Source organism: Manduca sexta, chromosome 19 (assembly GCF_014839805.1).
Source record: "Manduca sexta isolate Smith_Timp_Sample1 chromosome 19, JHU_Msex_v1.0, whole genome shotgun sequence".
Lineage (NCBI taxonomy): Eukaryota > Metazoa > Arthropoda > Insecta > Lepidoptera > Sphingidae > Manduca > Manduca sexta.
Genome location: NC_051133.1, coordinates 37,220 through 49,551, shown reverse-complemented (window position 1 = coordinate 49,551; position 12,332 = coordinate 37,220). Strand labels below are relative to the sequence as shown.

At 42.0% G+C, this 12,332-nt stretch overlaps 2 protein-coding genes across 2 annotated transcripts; one reads left to right on the top strand and one right to left on the bottom strand.

Moving 5' to 3' along the window:
• The first annotated feature begins 3,208 nt into the window (after positions 1 to 3,208).
• LOC115441487 (transcription initiation factor TFIID subunit 4) lies at positions 3,209 to 11,053 on the top strand. The gene is made up of 8 exons (XM_037440375.1): positions 3,209 to 4,255; positions 4,426 to 4,535; positions 5,021 to 5,245; positions 5,327 to 5,614; positions 7,778 to 7,953; positions 9,403 to 9,584; positions 10,106 to 10,266; positions 10,778 to 11,053. Exons 1-8 carry the CDS (start codon positions 4,186 to 4,188, stop codon positions 11,051 to 11,053), a joined length of 1,488 nt encoding a protein of 495 aa, XP_037296272.1. The 5' UTR covers positions 3,209 to 4,185.
• Positions 11,054 to 11,127: 74 nt separating this feature from the next.
• LOC119189818 lies at positions 11,128 to 12,231 on the bottom strand. The gene is made up of 2 exons (XM_037440456.1): positions 11,446 to 12,231; positions 11,128 to 11,354 (listed from the first exon to the last, which is right to left on the bottom strand). Exons 1-2 carry the CDS (start codon positions 11,758 to 11,760, stop codon positions 11,253 to 11,255), a joined length of 417 nt encoding a protein of 138 aa, XP_037296353.1. The 5' UTR covers positions 11,761 to 12,231; the 3' UTR covers positions 11,128 to 11,252.
• Between the last annotated feature and the right edge of the window lie 101 nt (positions 12,232 to 12,332).

Below are 12,332 nucleotides of genomic sequence, written 5' to 3'. Positions count from 1 at the left end.
TTTGTCTATCGGCTATGGTAAATTCACAGACCTGCTAAAATAAACACTTTTCGGTCAGTCAACTACAAACCGTTGCAAATTGCTATTTTAGATAAAGGCTATAAAAAGATATCAAAACCCTGATTTGGTATTCAAGTACCAAAAGAATTCTGGGTATATAAAAGCACTCGTTAAAAAGCTGTTAAATTACAATAAACTAAGAACTACCGCCTTTCTTCGAACTAAATTTTGTCCAATTTTCATTTGCTATTTACAGCAGTTTCCATGGCTTCCGAAATGTCATTCACACAAAAATGGTTTAGCACTTAGATTATTAAATTAAGAAAATGTTGGACATTTCGGAAGGAATGGAAACCGCTGTAAGTAACAAACAAGAAATCGGCCGGAATTTCGTCTAGGAGAAAGCCAGTACGCCTTCTGTTCTTTTCTGACTTTCTTAGGGATTAAAAGATACCCAAGAGGTGTGATTTGATAGAAGCTACTAAAATGGGACAGTAAAATTAAAACACAGCGGTATCATTCATGTCACTTATGTTTGATAACTTATTTCAATGTTAATAAAACTTTGTCGAAATGCTTAGAGCAAACACGGTGCTGTTTTTTCCAATGCCAATTGGGACGAGCTATGGCAATGATCCATTTTTGCCTCATAGCATCATCTGTGAGGAATCTGCAATTAAACACATTGTATGAAACACATTATGAAAATCAGATAGTTTCCTCGACCCCAGCCTTCGCGCACGGTTTCCAAGTGGCTTTTACCACTACACCTCCGTATATTGAAAGTAAAAGGCAATTTATGCAAAATAGTAAACTACAATATACTAACATCTATTTATGTTATCAACAAATTATGCAGCACAACACTATTGAACACGACTACGTAAATTGGTAAAAATTAAAAATACTTAATACTGACTGGATCGAATGGCCAACAGCAGATTATAATATGACTACAGCATAATAAAGTATAATTAATAACACTTTTTGCACTTATGTACAGGGTTTAAGCAAATATATTAGGTTTTTTGTTTACTCACCGATGGAAGCTGATGATTTCAGTTTCATTTTCTTTACGAGTAGAATGAGATTTACACCCCACAATAACGCAGGCCATTGCTTGTTCCTAGGGCTATATTTTACTTAAACAGCACTGGGTATTTATTAAAATTAACAACAAAAATATTACACAACATGAAGCCACTTTTGAAAAGCACGCGCTAAAGTATAACGTAACTAAATTGTGTGGGCGCGTTTGTGTCATTGTTTTGAGATTGGAAAATTGGAACATTTGACATTTTATTTGCTTTTTAATTCGGCATCATAAATAGTCCATTGAAAAGTTACATTTGGGGTTGCGTTTTTTAGAGGACGCAATTTAATTTTTTGAAATGTAGGGGGGGTCAGTGTAAAGCTAAAACCAAGTTTGTGGGGTCACCACCCTTGTCCCACGGCCGCCATCTTGAAAATAGAGGTTGAAATGGTTTTTACGATATATCTCTTAAACTATTTATCTGACAAAAAATGTAGAAACATTTTTTGTTGCAAATTAAATTCTCTACAACTTTGGTCCAATAACTTTTTGTCGTAGAACTATAAATAAAAAAGTTATAAGCGAAAATGTTAAGAAATTCAATGTTAAGCAATGCCCATTGCAACGTCATCAAAACGTGTGTTTATAAGGTTCATAATACTTTTTTTTGTACTCTCATTACGTACAACATAAACCCGCGGTTGTCGGCTTGTACGCGAATTACTTGGATCCTGAATCGCTTTGGCACAGATGAAGCAATTGTTCACAAAATCGAAGTCTGGCTCTGGAGCTTCTGAAACTGACGATAAACTACTGGAGCTGCTGCTGCGACGAGGAACAACATTATCGGTTCGATTGTTCACGTAATAACAATAATACGCAATATGTACAGTAAGAAAAAGTAGCTTTCACTAAAGTTAAAATTGTGTCTAAAATCATTCGAAATCGTCTTCACAATTAAAAACAGAATACAATACATCCGCACGTACAGAAATATGTAGCACAACTAAAAGATATAAGTTGAACAATTTCAACACAATATTATCAGCTATTCTTACAATAAGAGAGGTTAGAAATAATAATAATAATAGCAGGCTGTTCTTTTGTTCCCTAATGGTCCCTTGGGTATTTGGGTATTAATGAGAGTACAAAAAAAAAGTATTATGACCCTTATAAACACACGTTCTGATGACGTTGCAATGGACATTGCTTAACATTGAATTTCTTAACATTTTCGCTTATAACTTTTTTATTTATAGTTCTACGACAAAAGTTACTGGACCAAAGTTGTAGAGAATTTAATTAGCAACAAAAAATGCTTATCCATTTTTTTTGTCAGATAAATAGTTTAAGAGATACATCGTAAAAACCATTTCAACCCCTATTTTCAAGATGGCGGCCGTGGGACAAGGGTGGCGACCCCATAAACTTGGTTTTAGCTTTACACTGACCCCCCCTACACTTTAAAAAAATAAAATTGCGTCCTCTAAAAAACGCAAGGTAAGGCCTAAAAAATGTAACATTTCAATGGACTAAAAGATGACCAAAGGTAACCATTTGATTATTTTAAAGTGTACGCAAGCCGACCTTAGCAACATAATATTTGTCTAGTTCTTTTCAAAGGTTTTGGCCTATTTGAAAAATAGGATAAGTATATGAGGGTAATTTAGATTCCTTCTATGCTTGTTCTTGTTCTGAGTATTAAATTAACATAAAAGGTGTAAAAACAACGATAGTCGGTTTTGTTTGTGTTTCTATAAAGCTTAAGTGGTACTGACATGCTACAGATAATTTTGTCTATACAGTGAGTGAATCGACCAAACAAACCCATTTCTTATGAACGAATGTTCATATTAGCAGAAGTCTATAATAATACTTAAGTATAGATATTATTTATTTAAGTTCTATTAGTGTGGAAATTAAATTCGTAATTTGTAGATATTGGAGTAAACAGTGGACTCTTGGAGGTCCTTGTTGTTACATAAGAATAAAAATATCGATAACCTAAATTGATTAAGGTCACAACTAGCAACAAATTGCTACTCAGAAATAGTAAAGCTATTTGGCAACAGATGGCACTTTTTATAATGTATGTAAACTTCTAGAATAATCTTGACACTTTTTTTTTTTTTTTTTTTTTTACTTAGGTAAATCGTCAGTTGACTATAGAGAGTACTATATTCTTTGGTTGACTATCTCCCGCCTTGGGATGGGCGGGAGAGCGTGTCAGACTTTTACTGACTAAGAACCTACGGTGTTCCCATCCTTTGCCTATGTGCCTAGGTCCAAGATCCGGTGGCATTGAGACCTAGGCAGGCACCGGCCCTAAAGGGCCCCGCAAATTATGCTGACACTGCTCTAATAATCTTGACACTTCAAGTAGTTTACTAACAGCCTTGATGACGTCATGTCATGGCGACACTCGTTTCGCACATTTGTAAAACAGATTATAAAAGTCCAAACTTTGAATTGAATTTATGAACTGAAAGTTGAAACTACTATTTTTCGATTGCTTATTGATTAAACTGTCTTATATATGTATTTATGGACTTTTCTCTCCTCGGAAAGCATGTAAAGCCGTTGGCCCTGCGTCTGATACCTCTCCGGTTATGTCGGATCGCCGTCTCACCGTATTATGAAAGTGAAAGAATAGAGAGTGTATATACCTGTGTATTGCACAGACACTTGTGCATTATAATATCTCCTGCGTACTTGGCTGATCTCCGTTGCGATTCGCCGCCGTGGCCGAAAATTCGGCTAGGAGGATTTATTAATACAATGAGCCAACCTAAAAATATAGACAAATGTTATCATAGATTACCACGAATACGACCAAGGGAACCGAGCTAGACGAGTACCTACGAACCAATACATAATAATTCCATGGTATGATCAAGATATGAACGCCTTCGTAATAATATGAACTTTGCCTGTACCTACTAGACATTTACCTATTTGGCCGTTTACGCGAAATCCTCTTCGCTTCACGTTAACGTCCGTTCTATAAGAAGAATTGCGAGTGACACTGTCACGTGTTGTGATACAATGTCACATGCGAGAACAACAGCATTTATTATAAATACTACTGAAAGCCAAGTGCTGTGTCGAGTGCTGTCGCGCGAGCCGAGCCCGAGGGACGGGCGCCGGTCGTGATGAGGCGTGCCTTGGCAGCGCTGTTGTGTTGCGCTTTGTTTCTCGCCGCGGCACATCCCGACGACAATGGTAACAATGACCTCAAAATGATACGCAAAAAGCATGCTCGAACACTTGTGCCATCCACACAAAGTGCATTCTCCGACCGACCCAAAAGCGGAAATTAAAAACGATCGCAGATGTACATATCTATATGTATACACTGAATGTCAATAATCCCGTGCGACTGGTCCGCACAGACAGCCGCAGCGGCGCGGCGGAGCCGGCCGAGTCCGCGCCCGCCGACCGACGCGACGCCGCTGACTACGACTCCAACGCCGACGACGACGGAGACTCTGCGCCCTTCACGGTGAACCACGCTTACTGCTTAACGCTAAGTCATTACACATTACATGTTATCCTGTCATACTGAGTACAATATTAAGTTTTCGTTCGAAACACAACAGTGCGTTGACAATGATTATAATATTTCCAACTAAGCTCTTGTGGAAAAAGCGTCTTATTGCCTAGAATAAGGATATTTTAAAATAAAACCTCACAATAAACGGTGTGGATATTTAAATAAAAACTATTTGTCGGATTTTGTCGCGGTTTTTTATATTATTATTTTCTCCCGACGTTTCGAAGACAGTCTCCCCCGTGACCATGAAGGCTGCAAAGTCTTCGAAACGTCGGGAGAAAATAATAATATAAAAAACCGCGATAAAATCCGATAAATAGTTTTTATTTCAATGTCTAACATTCGCGTAAACATAAGAAATCATTATGGTATGGATATTTGTAATAAAACAAGGTATATGAAGTCGTCTGCCCTTTTTGAACATTGTGTTGCAGCTAGTGGTGGAGCATGCGGACGGGTGGCGCTGTAGCGCTTCGCTAGTGTCACTTCGCACCGCCGTCACCTCGGCCAAATGTGCGCGAGGCATCTCTCCTGAGACCACCTCGTCCCCCGCGCCCCTCGCCGCATCCCCCGCAGACCTGTGGGTGCACGCGCCTCCCGCCGCTGCGCCGCACTCTTCCCGCCGCGTGGCGCGCATCGCCTTCGCCGCCGAAAGTGAGGTGCGTGCCGCCGCTCCCATTGCACTCCGCTTCAGCGTCTACCGTTCATGATGTAGTGTACGCATATTGTGCACCACGCAGACGGCGGAGGGCCCGGCGCTGAGCGAGGCGGACGTGGCGGTGCTGGAGCTGGAGGCGGCTCTGGGCGGCGGGGCGCGTGCCATCCTCATGGCGACGAACGGCGCGGAGTGCGGGCCGCCCGGCGCGTGTCACGTGGTGCGCGCGCAGCGGCGCGGCCACGGCGCGCGCTCGCGCCTGCGCATCGTGGACGAGGCGCTCGTGCCCACCGACGCATGTGCCGTGCTACTGCCGCGCGCCGCCGCCACGCGCCGCCACATGTTGTGTTTGCGCGGGGATGTGCTGTGTCCGGTGAGATGAAATCGCTGATGTTTTTTAAATTCATTTTGTAGGTTCAATGACGCTTGAATATCTTGACCCATATTCGACGTAATTACGTCGGTGACGTTATTTTTTTTTTTAATATAGGACCTTTATGTATTCTAGTTATGGTAATGTTCCTTTTTTTGTTTTAGTGGTTTTTGAACGCGGTAAAATTTTTTTCAAATGGTTTTTCATTTTTATTTTTGTGTAATAACACATATTATAATCAATATCAAATTTTAATGGCGTTGCCTGTGAATTCACATTCGAGTTATCGCAGTGTAAACACTATTCGTTTTTAATATAATTAAGTTAGTTATTTAGTGAGAAGAAAAACAAACTTAAGAAATACTGTCTCGATGGCGTAGTTGTATTGCGCACACGGAACGTCTATCGCTCTGAGGTATCATATCTCTGCTGACGCCTTAAAACGAGAAAAGGTGTGATGTTTTGAAAATAATAATATTTATGTAAGAAGCAGATCCAACCATACCCAACGCAAAAAGACTACCTACTAGTCACAGAAAAGCCAAAGTCGCTAATTCGAACATTTATACTTATTTCAGTTATTTTAGTTTAAAACCCAAACTACTGAACTGATCTTAAAATATTTATATGTGACCAATCTGGAAGTAAGTAAATATATGTAATTAAATAATGTTTTTCCAAATCGGTTAATAAATGACAAGTCTGAGATAATATTATAGATAAAAAATACACGTCGAATAGGCATGACAGATTTTTAAAAACTATTTTATAATGTTCGGAAATATTTATTAATTACAACAAATATCATATTATTGCTAAAAATAAAGATTTTAATATAAAAAAAATAATATTTTATAAGTTTAAAATTCGCGCTAAAACACATCAAAGTGTCATGGCGTTGCCTGTGACGTCACATTCGAGTAATCGCGATGTAAACACGATACGGTTTTAATATAATTTAGTTATTTAGTGAGAAGAAAAATGAATTCCAAAACGTACAGGTGTTGTGCGGTCTTTCAATGTACTAACACATCAATAAAAACACCTAACAAGTTATTTATTTTAATTCCATACAATAAAACAACACGATATAAGTGGCTTAAACTTGCAAAGCGTGATTTAAAAGGAATATTGCCCGGTACTCAGCTTTATTTTTGTGAAGATCACTTTGACGTAAGTATTTACTAAACTCTTTGTTTGAATCTAGAAACTCTCCAAGCAACAGCCCGACGCGCCCCTGCCTTTTCCCATCCACACACATATAACAAAGTCGCAAAACTGTTTAACATTAAAAACTGTACAACTTCCCAATGCACTCAAATACTAAAGAAAAACTTTTTACACATGTCTTACCACGAAACTGAAAACATTATAATATAATATGCGAATAAAAACTACGCCCATGTACACACACTCACGCACACACACACACACACACACACACACACACACGCGCGCGCGCATACCCAAGCTTTTAAGCTTAGCTTAGCTCAGCTTTATAATAAACTGTTACATGTCAACAACCTAGAACATAAGTATAATGGTAAAATAGTAAAAATTGTAAGAGTCTTGAGATACAAGCTAAGCTTAGTTCAAGACTCGCTGTATAGTGATGTCAATATTACTTACCTTTTGATAATAAACGTTTATTATTATTATTATTATTATCAATATGTCGATTCTAGGCAAATTGGTGCTGTTTGCTTTTGTAAATCCTTTTTCCATTCACGTTATTTTACTTTTAATTTTACACAACACACATAAAACAAACTTGTCGCTGTAAACAAACTTTAATAGTACTTAATTATATTAAGAGTTAACCAGTGCTGCAAACGAAACAAATCGTGGTATATGTCGATGGGTAATGAGTAATCATATGTTTACTCGAACGTGACGTCATTTGCTCCGATTGGCGTTCAGAATGTCATGGCGGATCGCATTATTTTGTAATTTTATTTATCAAAATAATTATTAATCTCGCTCATAATAACAAAATAAATACGAGTTTTGTAATCCCCTATTTAGGTTTCATTAAACATATACAAAACTTAAGGGATTTTTGTTTACTGTCATCATGCCTATTGAGAACCTCCTGTTTTTAAGTCGGCTAAAACAAAGTATCGCACATCTCTGATGAGTTATGTTTCGTTATTGGCATGTCAGAGCGAGTGGGGTGCGGGCGTGGTGTGCGAGGGCAAGCTGTGCGGCGTGCTGAGCGGCTCGGCGTGGGAGCACGAGCCGGGCCGCGCCGAGCGCTGCGGCGCGCTGCACGCCGCCGCCGCAGCGCCGCGCTGGCGCCGCTTCCTGCACTGCGCGCACACGCCCCGCGCATGCGCACGGTCATATATTGTTATAATTATTGTACGAACGATGCCTCGCAACAACATTCAAAAAATTGCTAATGAGGTTCATTATTTAGATCAATTTTGTTAACAAATATCATGGGCGCCGGGAGGGGAGTGCAAGGAGGTGCACGTCCGGAACAAATCACAATAAAAATAACTAAATGACAATGGGAATCTTCGACCACAGAGGTTTTATTATGGTTTAGCATATAAAAATACCCGTGCGAACTCTAGTGGAAAAAATTAAATAAATTTAATGATGTTATGTAGTACCTACTGTAGCGTGTAAATGCACCTCCTTATAAATAATCTTTTCGGCGCCCATGAATATTATGTTGGTAAATTTCGTTCGTTTTTCTAGAAAGAAATCTTCCTTATTATGTTCATATTGTATTAATGGTACCCTGATAGCAATGAGAGATCAGGTTCGCGATTTAGGAGTAATCTTAGACAGTAAACTTCGGCTTAATTTTCATTACGACAACATGGCAAATAAAGGTTTTAAGAGCTTGGGTTTTGTTATGCGTAATTGCAAGGAATTTAAAAGTCCCTCAACTATAATTGCAATTTATTGTGCATTGATACGCAGCTGCTTAGAATATTGCAGCCCTGTTTGGAACCCGCACTACGATGTCCACGTCAAGCGTTTGGAAAGTGTTCAAAAGAGGTTTTTGTGGTTTATGACATTTAAATTTAATTTAGCTAAGAAGCTACCTACGTATCAGGATCGATTGCGACACTTTAGATTGAATAGCCTCCAAAATCGCAGGAAGTACCTTGATACAGTATTTTTACACAAGTTAATTAACGGTCACTCTGACGTTCCAAACCTCTTATCCAAAAATAAATATATCCATTCCCAGACAGCTTCCTAGATGTAATAAATTTGACCCATTCTCGGGTATAAAAGCTCGTTCTAATTTAGGTTTTTATTCTCCATTAAACAGACTCCTGAAAGCGTATAACAAAATTCATAATTTGTCAATAATACCCGCTAACGTAGCAAATGACGAGGACAATGAATCGGTCCATCCTCGTAAACCTTATTATATTGATATCTTTTCTGATCCCCTTTATAGATTTAAAAACAATGTTAAAAAGGTAATTTATATAGATTATGGCTTAATTTAATTTAATAGTGTATTTTTGTTCGTTTTAATTATTTTTTTTTCTTTTTATTTATATTTGTTGTAGTATAGCTTAATTTTTAGATCTTGTTTAATTTTATTTAATTGTAATAATGCTTTGTTACTTATAATTTGAATTGTCGTTTGCATCTATAATTGTATAAGTAGCATTTGATCAAAAAGCTGTTGTAATCTATGCTATTGTTAAGGTTTGATGGTGTTACTTAGTTGATGCAACTTTAATAATAAAATAAAAAATAAAATAAAAATAAATTATGGGCGGCCAGGCCATTGTGACGTGTGAAGTTGTCGACAGTGGCGGCGAGTGCGCACACCTCTGCTCGGAGCGGTTGTTGTTGGAGGACGAGCCGCCGCCGAGCGAGTCCGCCGCACCCCCCGCGCGCGCCGCACCGCCCGCACCCGCCGCGCCCGACTACAGCGACGCCGCCTCCACTGAGGCCCCACCCGCCGCGCCTCATCGCACCCCCGATGTTACCGGTACGATTTACTACCTACTTACTAGGTATTTCATACACAGGGTTATTTTAAAAACATCAGCAACCCCGCAGGATTTGTATTGCTAAAATGATTAACAACAACGTTTGTTATACGAGTTTTGTTGATTTATTATATGTTACGTTCATATAAAAATAAATGTAAGTTTAATTTCCGCTTGAATGTTAGTAGCTCGATGGACATCGCCAAGATTAAGTAAACAAACCCGTGCCAATCGCGAGACATCCAGAACATTACATACTTAAATAATTATTTCCCGCGGGGTGTAAAATGATGATACTTAATGATGATGATAAAGTTAAAAATATAGGTTGTCAGGGGCGGCATTAACCAGATTTTGCCCCGTCTCCAAAAAATTCAAGATCCGGGACTGCCTATTCAGCTGTATAAAGGACGTGAATGTGGTTAAAACAGTTATTTGTGTACTTATGTATTATTGAATTGTATTATTTGACTTTGATAATAATAATAATTAGGAATTAAAATAGTATTTTTTTAAATAGGTACACCGTCAAGAGGTACGGCGCAGAGTGCGTCCCCCCGCCGCGCCGCCCCCGCTCCCACGCGCACCGCGCCGCGCCCGCCCGCGACACCCGCGCCTGCCATCTCCCCGCCGTCCGTCCGACCCGCGGCCGAGTTCGAACCAAACAGACCTGACTTCAAGGTGACCGGTGCATTTGCTCGGAAAAATACAGTATTCAATGATTTATCAAATATCGAATCGATTTTGTAGAACACCCACAGACGCCTTTTATCTCAGAAGGGGCGGGTTGAAGTGTAATTGGTGCACCCACTTTCTGCCGTGTGTAGGTACTTACTCCCTTCCATGATGTGATAGAAGGCGAGCATATTGCCATATCGGGCACAAATTCGAGACAACAGGGCCACACTGAATAGGAAAACCCAATATCACTGGCCGACCCGCGGGTCGAACCCGTGACCTCAGCGCTGCAGTCGTAGTGTAATACAACAACGCTACCGAGGCAGTCAATTACATTTTATAATTAATAATAATATTATTATTTACGCTTATTTTGATTGTTGCTTCGCTTGTTTGATGTGACCATTTACAGATCAGTTGATCTCGCTTGCTCATCTGGCGATTTTGGGTTTTGTAAAGTAAGTTGTAGATGCGCATGCGTCACTAGTGCACGGCGCCGCGGCGCGTGTTGTAGGGCGCGCCGACGCGAACTTCACGCGTGTACTTGAAGGCGGGCGAGTACGGCGACAACGCGGCCGAGTACGGCGGCGACGAGCCCGCGTCCGCGCCGCCGCCGCGCCCCGCGCCCGCGAGCGCCGCGCCCCCCGCGCGCTCCTCGCCCGCCCGCCGCGCGCCCGCGCCGCGCAGCGAGCTGTCGGCGCGCGTGTCGCAGGACGTGGCGCAGCACTCGGCGAGCCGCCCCGCTACATGTTCCTCGTTACTGCTGCTGCTCGTGTACTTTTCAATATAGATTTGTATTGTTATAATATGCATTTTATTAGACCGATGACAAGGGCGGGGTGGGAGTGTTTAAATAATTCATGCTTTAACAAAAACATATTTAATTATGAGACATTAATTAAATTATTGCATACTAATTAAAATAAATGACACACGAGCAAGTGGCACCGCTCGACTTGCCACTGCAGGTGGGTGTTGTAACGCGCACTTCACTTGGCACGCTTGTGCTTAGCATCGCACCTCTTATTCTTAAAAAACGCGCGACTCTTCGCGTTCAAGTCGATCTTGACCTGCGACAGCGACAACGGCGACTGCAACACAAATGACACACACTCAACTTGTAATCTAAATAAATGAATTAGTGTTGCTCTCACTGTCGGTCACTGTCGTCGTGGGACTCACGTCATGTCCGTCGGCGTCGGCGCTGGCGTCGCTGAGGAAGTTGTAGAGCATGCGGTCGAGCGGCGGCGCGGGCTCGGCGCGCAGGCGCTCGGGCCGCTGTCGCCGCTCGGCGCAGGGCGCAGGCGCGGGGCCCGTCAGCTCCTTCTGTATGTTGTCGATGGTGGCCTGCATGGCGTCGATCTTGTCGCGCAGGCGGCCGCGCTCGGCGTCCATGTCGCGCAGCAGCGCGGCCTGGCGCGCGAGCTCGTCGTCCTTGGCGCGCGCGGCGGCGTCGAGGCGGTGGCGCGCGTCGGCCTCGGCCTGCACGTCGCGCATGAGCCGCGCGATGGTGCCGGACGCGGCCTGCAGCTGCGCCTCCAGCTCGGCCGCGCGACTCTCCTGCGCCGCCGCCGCGCACGCGCTCTCCGACCTGCCGACACACGACACAGTGTCCGCAGCGTAATGTCTATTACTTGACTTGACTTACCTACTCATTATTAATGCTATGCACAGTTTGATTCCACAGATTTCAATAAACAATCCCAATCTTTATCTTCAATCCGGTCTCGGTCTCGAGCATGAACCGATCGAAATAACTCATTTGTGAACATATATTAAAAAATCTTTATTCGGTTTGGTCTATTTTTGAAATAGATCGAAATAAGCGATTAGAATCGTTTAGAAAATGGCGGTAAGTGAGCAGTTTGCGCAGAGATTAAGTAAAGTAGTGGCACCGGTGCTGATGCAGCTCGCGTTGCATTTGCTGGAGGGCGGCGGCGGCGTCGTCCCGCTCGCGCTGCGCCTGCGCGCGCTGCTCGCCGGCGTCGCGCGCGGCCTGCTGCAGCGCCGCGCACTGCGCCTGCGCGGCCGCCGCCTGCGCCCGCAGCTCGTCTGCGTGGGCGCCGCTC

What these genes read in the sequence shown, in the direction of transcription:
- LOC115441487 (XM_037440375.1), top strand. Translation starts at nt 4,186, where the DNA reads ATGAGGCGTGCCTTGGCAGCGCTGTTGTGTTGCGCTTTGTTTCTCGCC. An exon ending in GGCACATCCCGACGACAATG is followed by an intron (nt 4,256 to 4,425) that starts GTAACAATGACC and finishes TGGTCCGCACAG; the next exon opens with ACAGCCGCAGCGGCGCGGCG. An exon ending in CCTTCGCCGCCGAAAGTGAG is followed by an intron (nt 5,246 to 5,326) that starts GTGCGTGCCGCC and finishes TGCACCACGCAG; the next exon opens with ACGGCGGAGGGCCCGGCGCT.
- LOC119189818 (XM_037440456.1), bottom strand. Translation starts at nt 11,760, where the DNA reads ATGCGCGACGTGCAGGCCGAGGCCGACGCGCGCCACCGCCTCGACGCC. An exon ending in CCGACGCCGACGGACATGAC is followed by an intron (nt 11,355 to 11,445) that starts GTGAGTCCCACG and finishes TTTGTGTTGCAG; the next exon opens with TCGCCGTTGTCGCTGTCGCA.